Source organism: Mastigoproctus giganteus, chromosome 5, assembly GCF_048544385.1.
Source record: "Mastigoproctus giganteus isolate SK-2022 chromosome 5, ASM4854438v1, whole genome shotgun sequence".
NCBI lineage: Eukaryota > Metazoa > Arthropoda > Arachnida > Uropygi > Thelyphonidae > Mastigoproctus > Mastigoproctus giganteus.
In genome coordinates this window covers 232,588,004-232,613,976 of record NC_143579.1, presented here as the reverse complement: position 1 = coordinate 232,613,976, position 25,973 = coordinate 232,588,004, and the positions used below count along the sequence as shown (strand labels likewise).

The following is a 25,973-nucleotide window of genomic DNA, read 5'->3' as shown; positions in this document are numbered from 1 at the left end:
CTCTTCATTCCTATTTTTAAAGCTTTGTAACTCGTTACTCCGTTCTCACTTGCACGTATCGTGTTACTTGCAATTTGTGTGTGTGCCGTGTTCTTTGTTATTGATTGCTTATCTTTTTACTGTTTTAAATTTTAACCCCCACCCACAAATGTCAGTGAACAGAAATGTCAACTAGTTCGTATGTACATATTACAGTACGTATTAATTATTCCGATTATCACGTATATTCTTCCGATTTTCACGTATTTTTTAATTGGTAAGGTAATAAAGGGTAAATTTGTGCTTAATATATCTTTGCTTTTATAGCCTGTGGATAATATTCCTCCTATTTTCGCTAATTAGAATCGCTATGTAATAGAATTAAAATTCAATTCACAAACGTGATCACAATGACCGGCGCTTACTGCACATCGCATAGTGAACGGTACTTTCCTATGTTGAGTTCGTCGTAACGTGATTTGATTGTACTGTGAACCAATTGTGTGTAAAAAAAAAAAAAAAAGGGGGGGGGGGGTTTACATTGTATTTTTAACTATTTACGTGAAACTTTGGATAATTGGGGCAGCCACTTAATCGGGCCAAATGCACTAGTCCCGATGTGTCCCAAATAACCGGAATGGACTGTATATGCACTTCTGGAAAATGTACCAATTTCCTGTTCAAACTGAGCAATGAATGTTTTCATCTTTATACAAATAGATTATTTGGGATGGGGGGGGTACTTTCCCAGTTTTTGGGTGCCATATCAACATTTATATTTTCCAAAAACAGCACTATGCAGGAAAAATCTGAAAAGTACCCACTTATACACATAGATATATGTTACAAAATCAATCTATCAAAACAAAGTATAATAAATAAATAAATAAATAAATAAATATACACATATATATTTATTTAAAATACATTTTTCAAGTTCACTTTTTTGGAATAACTGAATATTAATTAAAAGTAAACATTTTACTATAAATGAAAATAATATTTAATCACTTTTCTCTACAGATTTAACATTTAAACCTTACCATCTTGAGTACTTTCTCGGTTAGGTGGATTAGTGGCAGGGTTGCCTGTTGAGCTTGTGCTATTGCAATTAGCAGGAGCACCATTACACGTTTCTTGACTCCTGCAGGAGTTTGAACAAGAATTGCTACAAGAGTTTGTCACGGCACTTGGTTTCATGTCTACAGAAGTATTCACAGCACCACTTTCACTAATGTTCATGTTTCCATCACAGTGATTGATAGAGACCACTGGTTTCTGGTCCTCACACTTTAACACAAAATCTTGTAAACCATGTTCATTAGCACCTTTCACAGATTCAACACTTCCATTATGATTTTCATGACACAAAGAGTCTGTACCATTTGCATCTAATATAGGAGAAGCACCAATACTCCCATCTATAAAGGGTTTCTTTTCCAACATGTCACCCACCTCCTCCCGCTCTCGTTTGATAATGTAAATATCTTGCACTTCTGTGTTTTTATCTTGTTTACTTCCTAATTCCTGCGAGGGGAAAAAAAATTAGAATTCACACTGAATTAAACATTTTACTTAACTTTCTGCTATCTTCTAATCAATAGAATCTATTTCTTGATAGATACAGATGACAACATAAGAATCCATACTGTCTTGCTCTCACATACTATAAACATTTACAATAACTTTTTACTAGTATATTCACTCAGATTTAAAAGGGTTTTCTACTTCAAAAATATAAGACAATCATTGTAAGATACTGAACTTGGTAAGTCAGGTGGAGGGTCTTTAGTTAACACTTATTTAGTGTCGGCTAAACTTGAGAATGGCTAAATGATGCAGAAAGTGTACTTTTATCTACTCTTCCAAAAAAATAAAATAAAAATAAATAATAAATTAAATAAAATCAGTTCCCGATCCTTCACACTTTTCTAACTGCCAAAATGTCACCAAGTTACACTTTAAACTTTACTTAACTTTCTACAATGGCCATTTAGGAAATAACTTATTTCAATGATCTACAACATGCTACCTACAGGTAAACTTCATATTAGTATTAGTAATGGCCACATGGTGCAAGGAAGCCCATGGCTTATGCTGCACCAGCCAAAAAAAAATAAAATAAAATAATAAATAATGATAAAATAAAATAACAAAAAATACATAAAATAAAATAAGAATAAAAACAAATTAATAATAATAAGAAGAAAATTTAAAAAAAAATAATAATAATAAAAATTAAAAGAGAAAAGGAAATGGACAACCTATGCATTTCCCTCCTCCCTTAGGTAATTATCCAGCTAACCTTTGAATTTCCCCACATTGTCAGCCTCTACCACCCATGAAGTAACTTCCAGTAATTTATAACTCACTGGCTAAAATAAAACTTCTTGCAATCCAGTCTAAACAACTCCCCCTGTAACTTGAAATTATGGCCCCTAGTTCTAGAATCATTTATAACTAAAAATTTCATCCTTATTCATTTTGCTTATATGATCAAGCTTTCTGTTACCCCCTAAGATTTTATATTTATACCCCTTCTCCAGTTCTTGCCTCTCTTATTAGTGAGAATATATTTCTCTTGTTCATTTTATTCATCCCTTCAGGGTCTTGTGACACTCAGCACATCATAATCAGGTCCCCACCTCAAGATGTCTAGTTGCCAAGCTTTGCAGTCTGCACCTTCTAAAGCCATTCCTCATTCACACATGATTGATGTGGCTAATCAAACTGGTCACCTTTTTTTAAACCAACTCTAAAGGTTTGTTTTTTTTTTTTTTTAGATGCAGCCTCCAGAGACCTGAACACAATATTCCAAGTGGTCTCGTTATCATTTTATTAGAAGAATGAGATTCTTTTCTTTACTTGCAATTTCACATAAATCACTGATAAGACATCACTAACCTTCCTGCAGGGCTATTTGTACTTCATAATTAACTTCATGTTTGATTGTATTGTAATCCCTTTCCCTAAGTCCTTTCCTTGTCCTGAGCCAACTTTAATATTCCCCTATCTAAGTTACTTCTGGGACTACATTCCCCATGTGCAAGCCCTTACATTTATTAGAATTAATCCTTATTTGACGTTTTTCAGACTGTATCAGTAACCAGTTCAAACTAGATGGTCTGATTCTGTTACCACCTTCCCAACCTTCAAAATCATCAGCAAAATTTGATAGCTTTCCTCGTATTTCTTCATCAATGTTAATGAAAATCAGAAACAAGGGACTGAGCCCTACCAAATTCACTTACCAAGCTAGTTTACTATGAAGAATGTCCATTTATGACTACATGGTCTTCTGTCCTACAGTCAGCTCCCAATTATCAACTGGTTCATCGTGAATCTCAACCTGAAAGCAATACTGATAAAGGCAATTAATACAAGGAGCTTGTACTAAAGGATTTTAAGTTTATCCTAATATCTCTTGGGATTTACTCCAACTTCTCTCTCTCTCTCTCAAGAATGAATGGGGGGGGGACCCCTGGAAAACAATTCATCCCTGAATGAAGATGAAAAACTAGGAAAATGGGGGGGGGGGGGAACAGAAAAAAAACTCAATTACAAGAAGTGCAGCTATTTGAAAGGCATTTTTAGCTGTGGATACCAATTTATAGTTCAAAAATTTGTGAAAACTTGCAAATAACCAGCAATTATCAAGCAGAAGAGTGATAAACTGGAACCTTTTACATTTTTTTTACATATGATCCCAATGTTAACTGTAACAACTGGACCTTCATTATGGATGTTGAATTATTTTAGACAGTAATGATGGCCGGTACACTATTAGTAACACATTTTCTCCGATGACAATTGATTTCCCTTCAATCCATTCCTTTCTTATTTATAACCCCATTCCTTTTTTTGTTTTTTAACCACTGATAATGATGCACACACACTTACGGGTTTTACAAATACAAAAACGTGCATGAAATATATTAAAATTCTCATAAAATGTAAAGTAGAAAGTGCGTATTTTATTTGTTAGTGTTAAGTTCGCAAAATTCTGACTGAATGGTCATAAGAATCACAATTTAAAAAAAAAAAAAAAGAAAGAAAACAAAATGCACTGTAAGTTAATGAACTGAGAACTATTAGCATTAGTTGAGGCACATGATGCAAGATACGGCCTCCGTAGCCGAGTGGTCATGAGCGGGAGTGCAGTAGCACGGGCGCCTCCGTAGCCAGGTGGGAAGGAGCAGCAGTGCATAGCACACGCTTCTTGATTAGACCGGGGTTCGAGCCCGTCACCACCAAATACGGAGAATGCGGAAAGGTCAGGGAATGACCACCGCATATCCCGGAGCAATATGGCCTTAGTTGCTAATGCTCCTAAAAACCAAATAACAAAACAAACAAACAAAGCAGTAGCACACGCTCTTTGAGTAGACTGCGGTTCAGTCTGACTGCTGAATACGGTCGATCTGCCAACTTGCACTGGACCAGCATGGCAGATTATGGTCCATTTCCCTCAGCATGAATTGTTGAGGAGGCTTCCATCCTGCAGTGGGTTGATAATGGCTGCACTTTACTTTTTATTTTATGATGCAAGAACGCAAGCTTATACAGAATAAAAAAATAATAATAATAATAGTAATAATAAAAAAATAAAAAAAACTTCCCATTTCACCCAACCGGCCACTCCAAATGTTTGTCTAGTTCAGCTTTAAGCTATCAACTTCCACAACAACAGATGGAAGTCTGTTCCAACAATCAACTATCTGCTGGCTAAAGGCAAACTTCTGCACATCTATTTTGCAACTGTCTTTCCTCAATTTGAATCTATGCCCTCTCAGGTTCGTAATTTGAGCAAGTAGAAGAATCTCATCAGCATCGAGTCTGCTCAAACCATTCAAGGCCTTGGTAAGAGCACCCCTTTGTTCCTCTTGCCAATCTTGTTGCTCTTCTTTGTACTCATTCTAGCAACAACTCTACATCCTTCCTAAAATGAGACCTCCAGACCCGTACACAGTACTCAAGGTGTGATCTGCCTTATACAAGGGGATAATCACCTCCTTGTATCTGCTAACAAAATTCCTATATATCATCGACAAGACTCCATGACCTTCTCTGGCAGTCTGGCAACCGTATTGTATTCTATATATTTCTGACACCAGCATAGCAGGTTTTCAAATGGCTTGAATAAATGCTATCTTAGTAAATTTAAACAATAAATTCCCTTAACCAGATTTTGCTTTGCAATTCACTACTTTTAAACGAACATCACTGAGAGACAACTCTGCTCTTTGCTTGAAAAAAAGATGCCATATAACATCCTGTTTTGGGATTTGTAGGAATTCGTGGTTAAGGTAGTCTGTTATATCTTGAGCATTAACACTGCAGCATTTATTCAAGGCAGCTGAAAACGGTTTGGCCACAAAATATGCAGGTATGCAGAGAAAAAGATTTTCCTAAATTTATTAACTTATTTCATAGTAAAAGCTATTTGGCCTATGAAAACAAAGAATAAATAAATTTTTAGAGAATTCTGGCATTTCACTGGAAATTGAAGCTTACCAATACTGTCATTATCCTCAACTTTCATTCACAAAAACAGGTGCCATAAATTTAATCAGCACATTAAGAGTCCAACTTCCATCAAGAAATTGAGAATATCAGGCAATTAGGTTTAAAGGTTATCCAGACTGCCTATTAAAAAAAAAAACCATAAAATATACAACCAAACAGCAACAAAACCAAACAGAGCAGGTATAGTTACCATCTTACACACCAGGAAACATGGACAGTCAAAGTAAGTAAACCATTTAGCTACTCTGACTGTGGAACCTGCATAGGAGATATGGCACATGGAAGACAAATACAGTCATACAGACAAATGAAATCATGTGCACTCTGCATAGTAGGATGTGGTTCCATATCACTCAAGAATATATTAAAAAAAAAAAAAAAAAAAAAAGATTCAAGATAAAATTCAAGAGGCCCAGTCTATAATCTCCAGTGCAACCTTGGATAAATATATATAGATGACTCTTACACGAGACTGCACCAGACTTGAAGCTAACAAAGATATATGATATGTCTGGATTGATAGATCAGATCTATTCTCTATACATTATAATACATGCTGGCTGGATTGGGAATTCAACAGAGCTAATCTCCTTTCTAAAGTTCATTCATACCAGAGAAGAACATAATCATTTTATGTGGGGAGCCATAAGAACATATCTATAAACAGATAGCAGGGAGAGAATTTTAAAGATCCATCTATTTCAGGTAAAAGTTTTCTTTTCCTTAAACAGTTGGATTACTAGAACCATGGTTGACGTATGCAAGAACAGCAAAGAGTCTGCAATACAGCAATTTTGGATTGGGATTCCAGATGGGAACCCAATACAAATACAGTAAAAGGGTTAAATAATTTGGTAGTTTCAAGAATTTTAGTATTAGCCATATGATGCAGCAAAACCAACAACCACCTACCCATGGAGGCAACGTAATCAGTAATTAACAACTTGCTGGATAAAGGAAGACTTGCTACAATCCAGTCTAAACCTATAATTCGAATTTGTGGCATCACGTTCTGGCATCATTTATAACTATAAAATTTCACCTTCATTAATTTCCTCTCCTCATAACCCTCTGAGTCTTATAAAGATCATTCACCCCCCCCTCCACAAGGTAAGTAGTTACCAAGATCTGCAGCCCATATATTCAAAGTAATTCCTCATATGCACAGCCTTTTCTGATCTTCCCAGCTGCACTACTCATCTTTGGAACTTACAAGAAGCTCAATGTATTTTTTTTGCAATCTCCATACTTGGACACAATATTACAAATACAGTTTTACAATTTCCTCATATAAAGGGATTATGTACAAACCTTATCTGTACAAACAAATTTCAATAAATCATTGATAAGACACCATGGATCCACCAATCTGCAAAGGGAAATTCTGTGCATAGCACAAAGAACATCATGCCTATTTGTATAATCTTCAAATCCCTTTCTTCTACTTTTTTTAAATTCAAATCCACCAAGTATATACAACTTATTTTGGAGTTTCTATTCCCAAGTGTAAAACGTAACATTTTGCTGCTAAAACTTTTCTGACTAACCTAAAATCTAAGTCATCCTGAAGAAATTCTGCCTGGCACTGATCATTATCTACTCTTGAAATCATCTGCAAAATCTGACATCGCTCCCTGTATCCCACATCAAATGTCATTTAAGAAAATCAGAAACAACGTGGTCCTGGTACCACTCATGTCCTTTGGAGAACCCTAATTCTTACTTGAGCCAAATGCAAAGCGTAACCATTAATCACAACCCTCTGCCTCGTAACTTGCAGCCATTCTATGATCCATCTAAGGATTTTTCCAATGACCCTGACTTATAAAATAACCTCTCATGTGACCAAGTTAGATGCTTTGTTAAAATTTCCTACAACCAGGTAGAAAATTTTAGCAAACTTTAAATTTCAAAGCTAAAATTTTAGCAGAGAAATTAAAATTATTTCCTACATCCAGGTGGTGAGTAAATCTGTTAAAATAACTAGTCAGGCTGGTTAACTTGGCTAGTTATTTTACCAGATATTAAAAAAAAAAATCAGTGAAATAAAAGCTTTTGGAAACCGAGAGAAATTTTTGTCTCTTACACAGGAAGAATGCAAAAATTTAGAAAACAATGTCAATTTATTTTGCGTAAATGTAATCAAATTGATCCTACTCATATTTGTAGGTTAGAAAATGGGTGTGCGCTTATTATCTTCAGCATGATTGTCCATCCATATTGTAACAACTTTACAATATGAATGAACAGTTATGCTGAAGATAACAGGCACAGATTCAAATAAACCATGATGCTATTCCCTTAATGAGTATTTTCATCCACAGACCTGGAATAGCAGCATGGATTGGTTAGGGGCATGGGTGCATGGTCGGTTTTGGGGGGATCATTTCTTTGGGGACCAACAGATTTCCACTGATCTGATTTCAATAAAGTTTGGGAGGGCTCGACAAATCTTACTAAAAGAGCCAAATATAAAATGTTATGTTAATCCATCTTATGGAAGCCATATTATTACATGCAGACATATGGAGAAAAAAATAACCACCACTGGATTTCTATTGCACTAATTTTAATGATATTTACGAGGACTACAAATCTTTCTGAAAGAGCCAAATATAAAATTTTATGAAAAGTCATCCATCAGGAGTCAAGTTATTACATGCATACAGACAGATGGGCAGATATGGTGAAGACAATAGACACTTTAGACATATATGTCTAATGCACCTGAAAATGAAGATAGTTAGTGTTCTGTATTAAAAACGTGAACTGTGCCGTTGTTGTTGTTTTGGTTTTTTTAGGAGCATTAGCAACTAAGGCCATATTGCTCCGGGAATATGTGGTGGTCATTCCCTGACCTTTCCGCATCCTCCGTATTTGGTGGTCACGGGCTCGAACCCCGGTCTAATCAAGAAGCGTGTGCTACGCACTGCTGCTCCTGCCCATGGAGGTGCCTAACTGTGCCGTGATCACTAGATTAACAATTTACACATGGCTTGTTAAAAGTTTGCATTTTTGGTCTTTATTTTGTCATACATGAAATTCTCGCATACAATTCGCTGAATAATCATACTCTATAAATTGTCACAGCCACCACTTGTCTTTCAACAAATTGTCAGACATCAAATTATTGCATACAAAGAATTGTCATACACTGAAATGCCATAAATAAACTTATGTGGACTCATGTAAATGAAGCTTTCATTTACATAGGTATCTTTTTCACTGGATGAGGAATATTGATATGCTAACATAATTCATAACCATTTTCTAATAGTTTTAATACAATTCCTTTTGCTATTATGGTAGTGACATTCAAAAATTACCTTTCTGGGTAACCAAACAGGTACTTGCAGAATACTGTTTTTGTGTCATCATAACAAAAGGTGAATCTGGTTGGGTACACAGTTATTCAACCAATATAATTTGTGCCACTGTGGAATGCTACTTATAGTTTAACATTCATAAGGGACTCAATTGCCAGAACTTTTCAAATATTCACTACCAACTCCTTCCACTCCATTATTTTCCAGTAGCAGATGGAAAAAATATATTTTTTCCACTTCAATCCTTTTAAACATCCACTTCTGTTTTATTGCTTCCCAGCAAAAATTAATGTTGTCATTAGTACTTATTTTCATACAATAACTAAATTTGCAGGTAAAAACAATTTATAAGATCATTAAATAATGAGCACTCATGTCTATGTATGTTTCAGAATAAGGTACAGGGTGTTTGAGAATAAGGTAATAAATAAGAGTTAGACAGACTGAAACCTACTAATCTATCTAACTGTTAAAAAAGTTGACTTATAATGAGCTGCTGATTTGAATAAATATGATTTATCACAGTCATATCATTTTGTGGAAACAAGATTATCTTGTCAGTTAATTCTGGTGGGCTCGTAAAATCAGGATTTTGTTTTTTGCTTAACTAGCATTGTATTTGTAGAAATGGAATAGTTTGAAGTACCTTATTCATGCACATTTGCTTAATTTTGTATTTATCTAAATATTTAAAAAGTTGGTGTTCTGCAAGGTTCAGTTCTTTTTCCCACTCTTTCACCTTGTATATTAATGGCCTTCTTCCATTTGCTGGAAATGCTATCCATAATTTTTGCTGATAATAGCACATTGCACTCCACCTTCCAGTTTGAGAAACCTTTTCCTGCAAAAACAGCTTCAACTTTTTTTGAATATCCACTATCAATTCCTTAAACTGCCATTGATCTTCCAGTAATTCTCCAGTGGGGCAGAGATAACTTAGTTAATTTTAATCATTCTAAAACTCCATCCTGTCCTGTCTTATATCTCCAAAAAGGATTCTTCTGCACTTATTCTTTGATGACGCTCAGATTTCTAGACAAGATCAAATATCTATATTAAACATTAGGCTGACTTATAATTTCTCTTGGTATAAGCATATCACAAATATTGCTTCCTCTAAATCTAAAAAACAAGGTTTTCTCTTTCACTCTCAGTGTTACTTTTCTTCTAAATAGCTACTAGCTCTGTACAAATCTGAAATCTGCGCTACCTACATTTTTAATTTTATAAATTTGATTTGCACAGAGCCTCTTGAGTACAGGATCAATCAGGTTCAGCTGTACCCTCTGGACACCTACAGTCAAGACTGTTGTTACCCTAGTGATGCAGTGCACACGTATAACCCTGCACAAGTGATTTAATTCTCACTAAAACTAATTGGATTAATCTATAAATATACATATAACTCGTTAGCCTGCTCGTTATTCATTATTTCAAACTTAATGTTAACTGAACATGCAGTCTCTCTCTCTCTCTCTCTCTCTCTCTCTCTCTCTCTCTCTCTCTCTCTCTCTCTCTCTCTCTCTCTCTCTCTCTCTCTCTCACACACACACACACACACACAAAATAATGCTGCAGATAAATTTTTCTAATCAAAGCATTATTTCTGACATTATTGATCTCTAAAAGTTAGTCTTTTTTTTTTTTTTTTTAATTTAAAGTTGCATTTTTTAAAACCGCATCATTCAATGGCTCCAATTAAGTGTTCAAAATTCTACATAACTGAGGTTAAGCTGGTTGTAGCCTATGCTATATATAAAAAAAGCTCAAGAGCATAAAAAGTTGATGGAAAAAACATGAACATGAGACAAATGGGAAAAAAAAAAAAAAAACAATGAAGAGGCATCTAAATAGATTGAATTAGAAGAATGCTTTAAAAATCAGATCCTACAAAAGAGGAAAAAGAGATTCAGGATCAGCATAAAGTAAATTAAGCATCCAGCTGACCTTTCAATTTATTTAACCTGTCAGCATCAACTACCTGAGAGGGCAACTTGTTCCAGCTATCAATGACTCACTGGCTAAAAGAAATTTAGTCAGTGAGTCATTCCACCTTCATTCATTTTACTAATTCCTCTCAGAGTCTTATAAACCTCAGTCAGGTCACATCTGGGGTGTCTGGTTGCCAAGCTCTATAGTCCACATAATCAGAGTCTTTCCCCATATGGTCATTCATCCCTTCTACTGATCTCATCAATCGAGTTGCCCATCTTTGGACCCTTTCAAGAAGCTCAATGTCTTTTTTCAGATGAAATTTCCATACTTGAGCACAGTATTCCAAACGTGGTCTGTGGTCTTACAATTGCCTTATACAGAGGGATTATGACCACCCTATCTCTACAGCAGGTGTGGCCAACAAGTCAATTGCAGCTTTAATTTCGGTCAATCACGACGAATTTTAATAAAAATGGAACAGTCAAAATCTAAATGTTATTATTACGTGCCCCACTGCATACGCTTATTACAAATCTTGTCGCCGCACAGCCGCTAGGTTTATCTAGTGAAAATTCACGCAGTTACGCTGTGGAGAGCATAGTGTATGGGTTGATTTCTTATTTAGCTTACTTAATATTAATAACTGGGCAGACTTATATGTTAATTTAATACCCTTTGATTTAAGATGAATACTACGAAAAAGAGTAAAACGTATCATTTTCATCAAGAGTGGGAACTAGAATACTTTTTTGTAATGATGAAAGAAAAATGTTGTTTGATTTGCAATGCTTCCGTGGCTATACCCAAAAGAGGAAATTTAGAAAGGCAGTTCAACACAACTCCATGGTAAATACCAATTGGCTTTTCTGCCTAATAGTGACCTTAGAAAAAATAAATTAAAAGAACTTAAATCCAGATTATTCGCACAACAAAATTTCTTCACGACACCCAATTTACAATCTAAAGCAGTAACTGTAGCATCATTTAAAGTGAGTCATCTTCTTGCAAAAATATGCAAACCATTTTCTGATGGTCAATTCATCAAAGATGCATTTTTGGAAATAATAGATTCTCTTTTTGAAAATTTAAGAACAAAAATGAAATTAAAAGTGCTCTTCAAGATCTGCAATTATCTCTAAATACTGTGATGCGATGCATCCAAAAAAATGAGTAAAAATATGAGCGAACAAATTACATGCTCATATTGCTAATTGTGTGTCCTTTTCTTGACAACTGGATGAATCTACAGACATCAGTGATACAGCTCAATTGCTCGTTTTTATTCTTATGGTTTTTGATGATTCTGCCACTAGAGAAGAACTCTGGGTATGATTTCGTTAAAAGAAAAAACTAGAGGTCTTGATATATTTAACGCATTCAAAAATTTTAATGAAAAAATCAAATTACTACTATTTAAGCTCGTATCAATAACAACAGATGGAGTTAAAGCAATGACTGGGCATTTTAACGGATTCATAGCATCGTACCAAAAGGATGACAAATTCCCCGATTTTTTGAGTTACCACTGTTGGTGTATGATACATCCACCAACAAGTGTTAGCCAGCAAAAGATTAAATACTAAAAGTATTATAAGTATTATAGACAAAGCTTTCAAAATTGTGAATTCCATCAGAGGGCGATCTCTTCAAAGGAGACGTCTCAAAACGTAACTTGATGAAAATGAACCAGATCTGATATTACACACGGATGTGAGGTGGCTAAGTTGGAGTCAGTTTCTACAGAGATTTCAAAATTTGCTGAATGAAATTAAATTTGTTGATCAAAGGAGAGATGATTATCAGCAGCTACAAGATACGGAGTGGTTGTGTGATCTGGCTTTATTGGCAGATTTTACCAGTAAATTGATTGATCTGAATTTGGAATTACAAGGAAAAAATAAAAATGTGGGTGACGTGATTCATAATATTTTTGCATATAAATATCAATTTTTGGCAATGGTTAAGAATCTCAAAGAAAAAAAAAAAAAAAAATTGATCATTTTGCAAATATGCAAGATCATTTGCAAAAATATTCTGTTTTTGGATTTAATAGTGAGAAATATGTTTCTGAAATTGAGAAGGTTGTGGATGATTTTGAAACCAGATTCAGTGATTTTAAGACAATTGAAGACATTGTTTAATATATTTCTTATCCATTTAATGTAAATTGCAGGGTAAAAAAAAAAAAAAAAGCTGAGATTTTTCACATGGAGAAAATAGTACTTGAAAATGAAATCATTACATTTCAAAATGATATCTTTCTAAAAGCCAGGTCATCAGAAAAAGACTTTTAGAAATATGTTTGCTGAGAAAAGTAACCAAATGTAAAAAAAAAAATGCAGTGAACTTTTAAATTACTGTTACTTATAGGTGGTAGATGACTTTCATCAACCGGTGAAATACCACCATTTTGCTTATTGGAGGCTTTAAGTGGGGAAACCCATGTTTAGTCTCTAGAGCAAAGTTTCCGGCATCCCCCGCCCATACTTCTCCTTCAACCCATGCACGGTACTAAGTACTATAGGTTTTGATACCTTTCGTGTTTGGGGTTTTCATAAAAAAAAAAAAAAAAAAACACATATCTATGTGAATCAGCCTTTTCGTATTTGAAACTAACAAAGATGAAGAATTGCTCTACTCTTACAGACTTGCATACAGAATATTCTTTATGGTTGGCCTTATCACAGTATAGCCCTGATTTTGAAAGCTTAACAGATGACACGAAGATACAAACATCATAATAGACACAAACACAAACTAAAAATTTAAATATGTATGAATTTAAAATAAGAATTATGAATTGTATTTAATTTTAAAATTTATAAACAACATTTTTCAATATATGTTGATTAACTTTTTTAACCATGTGCAATGACATTCTTGAGATGGTAGATCGTGGCACATTTTGAAGAAAAAAAATTGCATCACAAATTAAGTTGGCCTTTCCTGCTCTACAGAATAGCATTCAATAAATCATCAATAGGACCCCATGGGCTTTTCTAGCTACCCTTTTCTGTTTACACTGTTCAGAAAATTTCATATTTGCCCATACTGTAACTCCCAGATCCCTTTTCTCCTCCACTGTTTTTAACTCAAACCGACCAAGTGTATAATTTATTTGTGGGTTGCTATTCCCCAAGTGCATTTAGCAGCATTAAAACATAGCTGACAGTTCTCTGACCATCTTTGAAGTCTGTTCAAGTAATCTTGAAGGAGCACCATTTGTCACTGATCATTAACGACATTATCAATCTTTATGTCAACTGAAAATTTTGATATCACACCTTCTATCCCTTCGTCGATGTCATTTATGAAAATGAAAAACAACAGTGGTCCAAGAACTGATCACTGAGGGACCCCACTCCTGATGTTACACCAATCTGCTGAAATCCATTAATCACAACTCTCTGCCTTCTGCCCTACAGCCACCCAGCAATCCATCTTAGAATCTTTTAGAAAGATATCAAAGATATCATACCAGTAATCCCAACCTGTTCAGGCTTATACAGTAACCTCTCATGAGGGCCCAAGTCAAATGCTTTACTAAACTCCAAATAAACTACGTCAAAATTATTCCCTAAATCCAGCTCATGAGTAACTGTGTCAAAATAGTCTACTAAGTTAGTTAAGCATGATTTACCCTTAACAAAGCCACATTGCGTGTCCTTTGTTCACTGCATTTTTTTTATATTTGGGTACTTTTCTCGGCAAACATATTTCTAAAAGTTTTTTTCTGATGATCTGGCTTTGGAATGTAATAATTTCATTTTCAAAATGTATGCCATATTTATCTAAATGTCCCTGGATTGCACTCTTATTCCTGCACAGCTCACCTAAGTGGACAAATGTAGTGTCATTTCTAAGTTTTCATAGTTAGCAATCACATTGGTGGTCTCACTAAGTTGTATGCTTTGGATATTGCTGTGAATAAATCATTCAAATCATTTCTAAAAGAAAAATGAGAGTGGTGGATGAATGACAGATGCCATGAATACACAAGAACTGGACAAACCAAAATAGTTTCATGTGTAACAAGTGTATTTCAAAAGCCTTTAAGTGATGCACCAAATGTTAAAATATAAGCAGTGACTGAAAAGGAAGAAAAAGAAACAAAAGTGTACCTGAAGAAATTTTTGAGATGGACTCCAGTGAGGAATTCAATCTATTATACATTATCAAAGTCATTCCTGAATATATGTTTGTTTGTGATAATGGCCTCAAGTTTTACATTTATAATTATAAATGCTCATTCATCTCAGCCAGAATGACATTAACCAGAATTTAATTAGTTCATTTTTAAATAATAAAATTAAATAAATAATTTACAAAATGACTGACCGATATTGTAAATCAGGATATTATAGGTAAAAAAAAAAAAAAAAAAAAAAAGAAGCAGCAGCAGCATATCTAAATAAAATCACTTTGCATGTGTTTTTATTTACCTCATGTATACTTGATCAAATCTAGACATAGGTCCCCTCAACTATTCCTTGATTCTTTTAACAAAAAATTGAGGGGAGGGAGAGAAGTGATATAAATGAGAGGTATATATAAATAATGTGTCATTGGGAAGGGAATTTGCTGATTACTATTATTATTATTATTATTATTTCCCACTAGAGGGCTAGTGTTAGCATGTCTACTGTATCAATGCTCCAGAGAAAATTGGAAATTTTTGCTAGTTGCAAGTTGTTAAATTCATTCTTTTGTTATTTATTTTGTGCAAGTGCTTTATCTGAAACGTCTTGTATTGACTACTCCCAAGTTTTGCAAAGATGAATCAAAATATATGCAAAAAGTGCAACCTACCGCTGCACGTGCAAGAAGTGGTATGTCATGGCTGCAACAATGGGTATCATTACAGATGCTCATTGAAAGAAGCAACCTATAAAGGAATGGCAAAACAAAAGAAACAGCAGTGGAGGTGTATATTGTGCAGGAAAGAAGAGAGCGAAGAAAGAAGTGAAATTTCCTACTCGGCAGAAGAATTTCACGACTTGCTGCATTCACCAAAAGAAGTGAACGAAGACTTAGAAGCTAAGAAAGAAGTGAAATTTCCTACTCGGCAGAAGAATTTCACGACTTGCTGCATTCACCAAAAGAAGGGAACGAACGAACAAAAGCAGGCAAACACCCTTAATATGGAAGAATTACTGAGAAAGCTATCCAGTAAAATCCATTTGCTGGATTTGCTAATAGAGATAGTACCAATAAAGAAGCAAATGGAAGACCTGAAGACAGAAGTAGAAGATATCAAGAAATCGATTTCATTTGTCTCAAGATTCCTTTGACAGAATACAAAAAAGCATAAAGCATAAAAATGAGGAAAATTCCAACTTGCTTAACTTAAGGATATACTCGATAAAGAAGCAGTTGTTAGCGCATAACGTAGAAATAGTAGGATTAACTGGATTAGCAGGTCAAGATCTAGAGCTTGTTATACAGCAGCTAGGACTTGCATTGAAACTACAGCACAACAAAGAAATAGAACACTATTACATACCAAACAATAAGAAAACAAAACAATTAATAAGAACTCACAGTTACAAATTTTTATGGCTAAAACATGGCAAAATTTATGTGAAGAAGAATGAATCTTCAAGAGCCATTAGAATTCAGAGTTCAAAGGATTTGCAGTTTATAAAATAGACTCTTTTATTGTGAATAATTGAAATTTCCAGAAATCTAGATTTAAGGTAAAATTAAGACATCAGGTATGCTTTTTGAGGAATCACAGATTTTCAATTCACCTTTACATTTTATAAATAATCAAAATATTCAAGCTCTTATAATTGATAAAAAAACAGTTCTTTATGGTAGCTCTAAATATCAGGTCACTAAGAAAAAATTGGTTTAACTTCTTGCAATATATAAATGCAACGAAAGAATATATCTCATGTATAGTTTTAACAGAGGTTAACATAAAAAGTGATGAAATTTCCAATTATAACATACAAGATTATGATAAGGTCTATAACTCTCCACTCGCTTTCTCATAGACGTACTGATTCTGCTGCATGCCTCTTCTACAGATACTTCCATGGGCACTGTTCTTCTGAATTGGCTTCTATAATTCCCGCTCTCTCTTTAAAAACAGTCCGAACACGTGCCATCACCAGCCAACATCCATTTACTGTCCAACTTCAAACCCACAGAACCAAGTTTTCATCTTCCTCATTTATTCATTCAACTGCTGTTTTCTGGAACAACCTTCCTTCATATGTATTTCCTGAAAATTACAATCTACAGAAGTTCAAGTCCAATGTCAACAAATATCTTCTTTCGTCTTCTAAACCTCCAACCCAAGCACAGTACTAAGTACTATAGGTTCTAATACCTCTCGTTTTTGGGGTTCACATAAAAAAAAAAAAAAAAAATATTGAGAGAGTTGAGAAGGGGTGGAGGAATAATAATATACTATAGAACATGCTTTAGGGCAATACAGGTTTACCACTTAACTCAGTCTTGTGAAAACTGCTGTGTCAAATTATTAGGAGAAGACCCAGAAAACACATTCATGATTTGTGCTTTTTACAGGTCACCATCAGATTCAATAAACAGCTTCCTAATAGAATTAGAAAACATTATTTTGCAATGGGACGACATACAAACAGATAAGACCATACTAGTAGGAGATTTTAATATTAATTTACTAACTGATGGAACTGATAATGTGATACCCAGATACTCTGCAATCTTAAACAATTATGGATTTGAACATACCTTATTTGGAATAACTAGGCAACAAAGGATGGAGGGTAATAGAACAGTCAGCTCTTGTTTGGACCACCTAATTACAAATATCAAGTTGAAGTATGCTAATTCCTACATACTATTAAATCAACTTTCAGATCACAGAACATGTATACTAATAGTAGATATGTATTCAAAACAACATCCATATGAAGATATAAAATTAACAAATGCTACGAAGAAAAATTATTTATCAACACGTAAACTGAAACAGAACATAGAAAACATGTCAATACAAGATCAAGCATCTTACACAACAAATGTAAATGTTTTTTCAAATAAGATAATACAAATTATAAACAATTCGAGGTTTAATACAGAGAGAAAAGTTAATCACACAGCCAACAACACAAACACTGGGAGTAGCAGGATTAAGCTTAGGAAACCTTGGATGACTAAAGAAATAGAAGAACTAATGGTACAAAGGGATAAATATTTCAGGCAGTATAGAAATTATCCATCAAAGAAAGAACATTATCACAATTATAAAACACTCAGAAATAAAGTGACAGGTATGATAAAAAAGCAAAAAAACACTTATTGCAATCATCTTTTCATGGATAAGCAGATAACACAAAAGGATAAATGGAGCATTATAAATAACATGTTAAGTACAAGGAAGAAAAAGTCAAGGGGAAACCAAATTAAAACACTAGTAGAGCAGATTTCTGGTGCAAACAAACAATATGAGGCTGCAAATATGTTTGCCAAAGCTGTATTAGATCTCAACAGATATTTAATACATTATTGCCAAGATTCCTTTACTCAACAAGATAGGCTTCCTCAGATAATGAACTCTTGTGTAGTCTTAGCTCCACATTATACTGAGATTCTTAAAATTATAGAACAATTAAAGAACAAGAAATCTTACGGACTGGACTGTATTACAGTAACCGAGGTAAAGAGAAACAAAGAACAGTTCTCTGTTCTCTTGGTAGAGCTAATAGCATGTTTTCCCATATAAGCAAATATTTACATCAATATGGACTGTTAAACAACTCCATTCTCATATCAGAAGGGCAAGAGCACACAGACATTATTAGAGAACTTAGTAGACTTTCTAAACTTAAATTTAAACAACAATAACTTCATACTGATTTTTTTTATAGATTTGACCAAAGCATATGACCTAATTGATATCCCAATACTGCAACAGAAATTACTGAAATATGGTATAAGGGGAGGACTCAATCAACTCCTAGCAAATTATTTAACCAAGAGAAAAATAACAGTAGAAGTAGAAAATACAAAGGGAAAATCTTATAATGTAAAGAGAGGAGTACCTCAGGGCACTCATGCTGGGCCAATCATGTTCAACATCTATATAAATGACATATTCGAAGTGATTAACAACTCCTTTATAAAAATTTATGCAGATGATCTTATATACAACAGGAAAGAACCTAACAAAAATGGCGAATGATTTACAACAGGATGCAATACATTTACAAACTTGGTTGCACGATAATAAATTAGCACTCAGCTTTGAAAAAACAAAATTTTTGGTAATAAGATCTCCTCATCAAACCTTGGACATTCAACCCTCTATCAAATTGCACAAACATGATTGCCTACATGATCAGAATTTCAAGAACTGCAAATGTCTAACTGTGGAAGAAGTTTCAAATCATTGTTACCTTGGGTTATGGATTGAGTTATGCATTACCCAACTGTCTAAGTTGGGTAATGCATATAACAAACTTGTACAAAAAAATGAGATTTTATGTGTATTTTTTCTACTACATTAAGAATAAGTTAAATCTTAGAACAAAGGTTACCTTATTTTATGCATTAGTGGACTCCCACCTCAATTATTTAGTAAATATATGGGCACGAGCAAATAAAACAAAAATAAGGGCAATAAACAACTTAATGAATAGGATTCTGAAACTTTTAATGGGGACAAACTCTTGGAATGACCTGAACAAGAGAAGGCAATTTTTTTTGAAATATAAAATACTGTATCCAGTTCAAAAACTGAAGTTAAATCTATTCTTAAAAAATCTAACACTATTTTTGAAGAGTCGAATCTGCAAAGAAATGTCTCACAAAATTGAAGGAACCCAAAAGCAATTACTTTGCCTCACCCTAGGATACTAAATAGATTTGGAGATAGGCTCACAATGAATATAATAAACAACTTGTTGGCTAGCATTGATTTCAGGCTCAGGAGAAGTTATCCCATCTCCAAATTAAAATTCCTAATAAGAAAATTCTTGATACTCAGTGACACATAGATTAGAATTGATATGCAGATAAACTACTACCTCTGTTTACAGTGTGGAATATACTATGTGTAGTGACTTCATAGTCTTTTCTATAAGATAGCAAATTTGTACAAAACTGTTGTAAAGGAAGAATTACAATTTGTTGTCAAGAAATTTACTTTTCTTAACAAGTTCATTTATTGTAAACGAATTCTATTGATAAATAAAATTGTATTGTATTGTATTATTATTATTATCTATTATTATTATTTTATGTTATTTTTTTTTTTATATGCATAACATGGTAGTTTGTTTGGCCAGTATAATAACAGAAACAAAATTATGGTGACTTAATCATTCCTCTTCATAAAAACACTTCATATAATTTCTCAAAATGCTTGACACAACTATCAAATATATTTTTAAAATATTACTTGTTTACACACATTACATATTGGAAAGCAAATAATTTGCTAACAATAAAAATGACATTTCCAATTCACACACACACGGCATTTAATACTGCAATGTATTATAAATTCAACAAAATTCTCTGTTTCAAGATCTAAAGAAATTAAAACTTTATTATGAACAGGTGAACTTGAGTTCCTGCAGAAAACTTCTAATAAAAGCAGTTCCTTTGGTGTGGGTAGTTTATGTCAGTTTCACTGCTCAGCTTCATTTATATATCTACTATTTCCATGCATTTATGTAAAGTATCCTTTTCTGCCCTATTTTCTGAATGTCTTTCCCTTTAGCTTTGATTGTAATATATTTTGTTACCAACATTCTGACAAACAGCTTGATATGCATCTAAGTTATATTCTTACATGAAAACTTTTTTTTTTTTTAAATGACACAGTACTGCTGTAGCAGAATACACAGCTTTTGTTTTTTAAGTGTAAGTAAGGTGTTAGGCATGCTTTAAGTTACCTCCATCTTGTCTCTCCCACCTACAAAGGTTAATGACTCCATGGCTCAGCAGCTGCAGTTCAGAGACATCCACCAATTACTGCTCTTCACCTGCATGGACATGAATGGGAAATGGCACCTACATTACCCAGGAGACCCTAATACACCTAACATACATGCTACCTGTTAAATGATATTACCCAACTTTCACAGGACAATTTTTATAGGATAACATGCTACCTGTTAAATAACATTAACAAACTTTTATAGGACAACATTTTTATACCAACTACACCAAAGTTTAAGATATTTGTATCTTTAACATCTGACTATTAAAACTATTTCACTTTGTCTTTTTTCATCTCTCTCTCTCTCTCTCTCTCTCTCTCTCATCCCCACCCATTTTTCCTCTTTTCTCAAAACAAAACAAAAATATAACTCTGCAGTACAATGAAATTTGAGATAATTAGAAAATATATGTATACAATGTTATTCAATATGTAGATGAGATGGGGGGAAGGGGTATGTGTACACACACAAGATAAATCCATATTTCATCTTGGTTATTTTTTTTTAGGAGCATTGGCAACTAAGGCCATATTGCTCCGAGGATATGCGGTGGTCATTTCCTGACCTTTACGCATCCTCCATATTTGGTGGTCATGGGCTCGAACCCCGGTCTAATCAAGAAGTGTGTGCTACGCACTGCCGCTTCTGCCCACCTGGCTAAGGAGGCGCCTCCATATTTCATCAATCATTAATTCTATCAGAAATTTATCCCTTTTCCAATAATGAACTGATTGTCACACTAATTCTCTTCTCTCACATGTATATATTTTGAGGAAAACACTGTAGCATTCTTACTAGGAAAAACTCTACCACTTGCTTTTCTTCAAAAAGCCACCTTTATTCTATACTATTTGAACCAGTTAATTACTTTCTAGGTCAACTAATGAGACAGCAAGGAAAAATATGATATATGAGTATGGTCTGGGTGGAAACATGTCTTTCAATAGTTGTTCTTATTTAAATTACTATAATGTTTTTAATATAAAAAAAAAAAAATTAGAATAATTTACCCCATTCAGTTTATTTTTATTCCATTACACAGCTCATACACTCCCAAAGAATGATGCATGAGCAAACCAAACCCTAATCATACCCAAACCCAAACCCTGACCTACTTTAAGGAATGGTATTCAGAACCAGAACAGGCAATATATATCATATCTGTCATATTTTATATATTGTACATATTATTATAAAATATTTAGGCTTCAGCTGAAACACAACTTTTGAGCTGGTCTCACACAACAGTAAAAATGGTGTTAAGAACATGAACAGTAAGGTGGTTAATTCTGTAGCATGCAAATTTAAAACAACTAGTCTTCTTCAGATAAAAATATCTATTATTATTATTATTATTATTAATATAAATTTCTTTTCTCTTCAGGACAGCCAGTGGCTACAAGGGTGTGAGTTACATGCAGAGGTGTGATACAGATCCCATGAGCATGAGGTTACATAGTCTGTGGGACATTCACCCTGAAAGATTATGCGCAACATGGTTTAAAATTACATAAATTATGATTTACATATTTGTATAACTTTGGAGACTGACGTTTAGAATATCAGAAGCCAGTTTTAATTATGGCATCATAATTTAATGCCCCTTTGAGTATTGCCATAGGTGCATACTTTAATATGGTACAGAATTTTTTACAGTTTAACTCAAGATACAAAACTGTTTACTTTGGCAGCTGTTTTTATCCAGATGTCCACTAAAGTTGCATTAGATGGCATGAGCCAGCAAAGACTTTTCAATAACAAGCCCCATAATTGCAAAGCTTTTCTGGTTCAATTTGTAGCTGATTAAAGGTCCATGGGGTTTAGTGGTAAAAGTGACTCAGGGTGTTCAGGTTTTTGGGGAGGGCATCTTGTCTGAACATTCTTGAGGAGCCTCGATGAAAGCCCAACACTGATGAGAGTTCACCTGTCTATGCCGGGAGCATCCAGCCTTTGTGTTAGCAGTTACGCTAATGTGAATATGTTCTTTGTGGTTATTATCTATTTCCAAGGAGGAATACTGAAGACAGAAAGTAAGATGGCTTAAGAAATGATAAATTCAAGGTTCGTTCAAGATCGTGTTCAGCCACCTCAAAAGCCAGTATTCAATACCGAGAAAAGTTTTCACATTATTTGGTAAGACAGAGAACCAAATCTGGAAACATACAATGAGATGGAAAGAACACATTTCACAATGTTTTTTTTAATTAGATCCAAGTTTCTAATGACAATTAACTCTTGTTTTAACTACTCAGATAAAGTTGTCTCTCATCCCATTCTAGGCCAAGGTCTGTGGGAATTTAACCATTCATATTTATACTTTGCATCCACTTACCTGTATGAAGATATTGTTGCTTCCCCCCCCCAACATTGGCAGATTTAATTGGGTTTAAATGTATGCCTATACAATCTAGATAATACTCCAGTTCATTCATTCTTTTTGCTATTGGCTTGTTGATGTATTCCCAACTTGTTTCTGATCTGAATATCTGATGAATTACAACCATCAGCACATGTTTATAAAGTTAGCTTTATTCCCATTACCAAAAAGGGTTTGAGCGCAAGAAACAACACTGAGAGAAAAAGTCCTCCCTGTGGCACTCAGTAGGAAATGTACTGAGCATTCAAGCCATCAAAAGAGATATTAGTCACTGTTTCTCCAGAATGTCATAAAATCTTCAGGATATTGGCTTTTGTATTTTTAAGTAATATGATAAAATTTGTTTAAAAGCTGTTATCAAGATATTGTCAAAACCTGCTGATATATATATATATAGGAAGATAATATCGAGTTCTTGTTTATTTTTTGAAGCTTATGCATCAAAAGTCTCAAGTAGATTTGTAGCCATTGATATTCTGGTTAATACACAACACAACTACAGAGGATGATGCTCGAAATAGTGCTGGGTTAAGAGAAGAATCTTATCAAATTTTTGACAAGCTCCCATGGATCCCATTTGTGAATCACAGAAACATTTGCACATCATCAATCTATAGAAATGTCCCCTGAATCCAAGGCTGCTCTCATAATTACAAAAAAGGTTTGCCTTCCTCTTTTTGCTGCTTCTTTTAATATAAATGGATAGATTCTGGAGAATTTCCTTACATTAAGAGTCATTGCTGATAATCCAATCAAGGTGCTGCTTTCTCTCATTGTGTCTCTAAAATGCTAGGTGCAGAAAACAGTCATTTAATAAATTCAGAAATTTCCTGCTATTATGGGAGTGACCAATCCACAAGTTTCAGTCAATATCTGGAAAGTTGAAATCCCCCATAGCACATTCTGATTTGCTGGCCCACTCTATTATTACAGAGAAATGCTTCAACTGATGCTGTAAATGTGCCAAGAGTAGGAGATCTGAGGATACTTAACAAGTATAGGGCAATGTTGGGAAAAAGTCATGAGTTAGGCTTGAATCTGATAGCGTCTGCAATTCTGACCAAGCACAATAGGAAGGAATACATGTTCAGAGCCTTGTCAATCAATCTGGAGAGACTGTCCAAGACTTAAGGGGTACAATTTTTCTCAGCATGATCTGTGGGGATACACTTAAATAAAGGGATGCAAGAATATTTGCTGATGTTATCAAGGCAGTGATAGGAGAATCAGAAAACTGTTAGCTTTAGGGGGGGAGGGGATAAACAGACTAATAGATTAACTAGAGCCGCAGGCAGAACTGAAAGTGAGTCTTGCACTGCTTCTATTCGAAGCATGCCTGGGAAGCAAGGTGTCAGGGATTTCAAACTCCACTGTGGATCATCAGAGAACAAGAAAATAAATGGGCTACATTAGGGTAACTGTGTGTAAGAACATGTGCATGTATACTTGCATGTACGCTAATGCTAGGAGTATAATAAATAAATTTGAAGTACTGATAAGTCATCAGATGCATTATAAGAATATCCGAGACATGGTGCCACTCAGACATAAGGAGATGTAGAATTTGAATATAGGGAGTACAATGTGTACAGACAGGAGGGGGTTGTGCTCTTAATTAAGAAGCACATGAAATCTAAGGCAGTACATGAGTGGCCAGTGCAACATTGAGTCAGTCTGTCACACTAGCAAGAATTTGTGGATTTATTGGATGACAGTTTCCTACAGCTGCAGGGGTGAGAGGGAGAGAGAGAGAGAGAGAGAGAGAGAGAGAGAGAGAGAGAGAGAGAGAGATTTTTGTTATTTGTTATTTTGGTTTTTTTTTAGGAGCATTAGCAAATAAGGCCATATTGCTCTGGGATATGTGGTGGTCATTCCCTGACCTTTCCGCATCCTCCGTATTTGGTGGTGATGGGCTCGAACCCCGGTCTAATCAAGAAGCGTGTGCTATGCACTGCTGCTCCTTCCCACCTGGCTATGGAGGTACCATGGGGGGGGGGGGGGAATACTTTTGATCTGATTATCAGCAATGATCTTTCATTCATTAAAAATCTGTAGATAAAATAACCACTAAGTGGCAGTGATCAGAGTTCTGATTTGAGATTTACTTAAAGATATAACTACCATCAAGGGTAAAGGGAAGGGTTTTTGGTTTCATAAAGGAGAGCACAGTGGTCCCAGATAGCCCAGCGCATGCTGCGCGCACGCGCACACACACGCGCACACACACGCGCACACGCACACACACACACACACACACACACACACACACACACACACACACAGGTTCTGGTCCACCTATCTTTATTACAAAAAATATTACCCCTTTCCCTAACAATAGAGTCTCCCAATAAAACTAGATCATCTTCAACCAAAGTGGTATGTACTTGATTATTCTTATCTGGGACCCAAATCGGTGTGGGGGAAGGGGTTCCATCAATATTGAATACTGGACCTGTTGTAGAACCGGGTGAGTTGTTATATTAGCATTCTGCAAGGCAATAAAAGAGCTGAGCGAGTCAGTAAAAATTATACGGTTTATAATCTGTTTACATTTAATTTGGTTTACGGCCATCGTAATTCAGCAGTAAAAATACTGCATTCTTTTGAGAGTTGTTGGATGAGGGTGTTATCTTTGAAATGAATTACGGCTCCTATACAAATTTGTTTTTAACCCACTGGTATATAAGAAAGTGATGTTCATATTGGACTTTGTATGCTTTATGTAGCTGCTGGCAGTTTATTCTCGATAAAGTTGTTCCCCCAGGATTGAAAATACAGGTCATATATCAGCTGAAATATACTCCATGGTGGAATATTCTGTGCAGTAGTAGTAGAAGTTATATTGTCATAATTAAGCTCTAGGCTTAACAATAAATCTTTTAGATAGAT

At 34.5% G+C, this 25,973-nt stretch overlaps 1 protein-coding gene across 1 annotated transcript in view; it reads right to left on the bottom strand.

Annotated features, from left to right (window-relative positions):
• lgs (BCL9 domain-containing protein legless) overlaps positions 1 to 25,973 on the bottom strand; it is a 402,368-nt gene that overhangs the window by 96,150 nt on the left and 280,245 nt on the right. Inside the window, exon 8 of the mRNA XM_090374845.1 lies at positions 1,023 to 1,506. Coding sequence (XP_090230971.1) covers positions 1,023 to 1,506 — 484 coding nt within the window. The remainder of the gene's footprint in view (positions 1 to 1,022; positions 1,507 to 25,973) is intronic.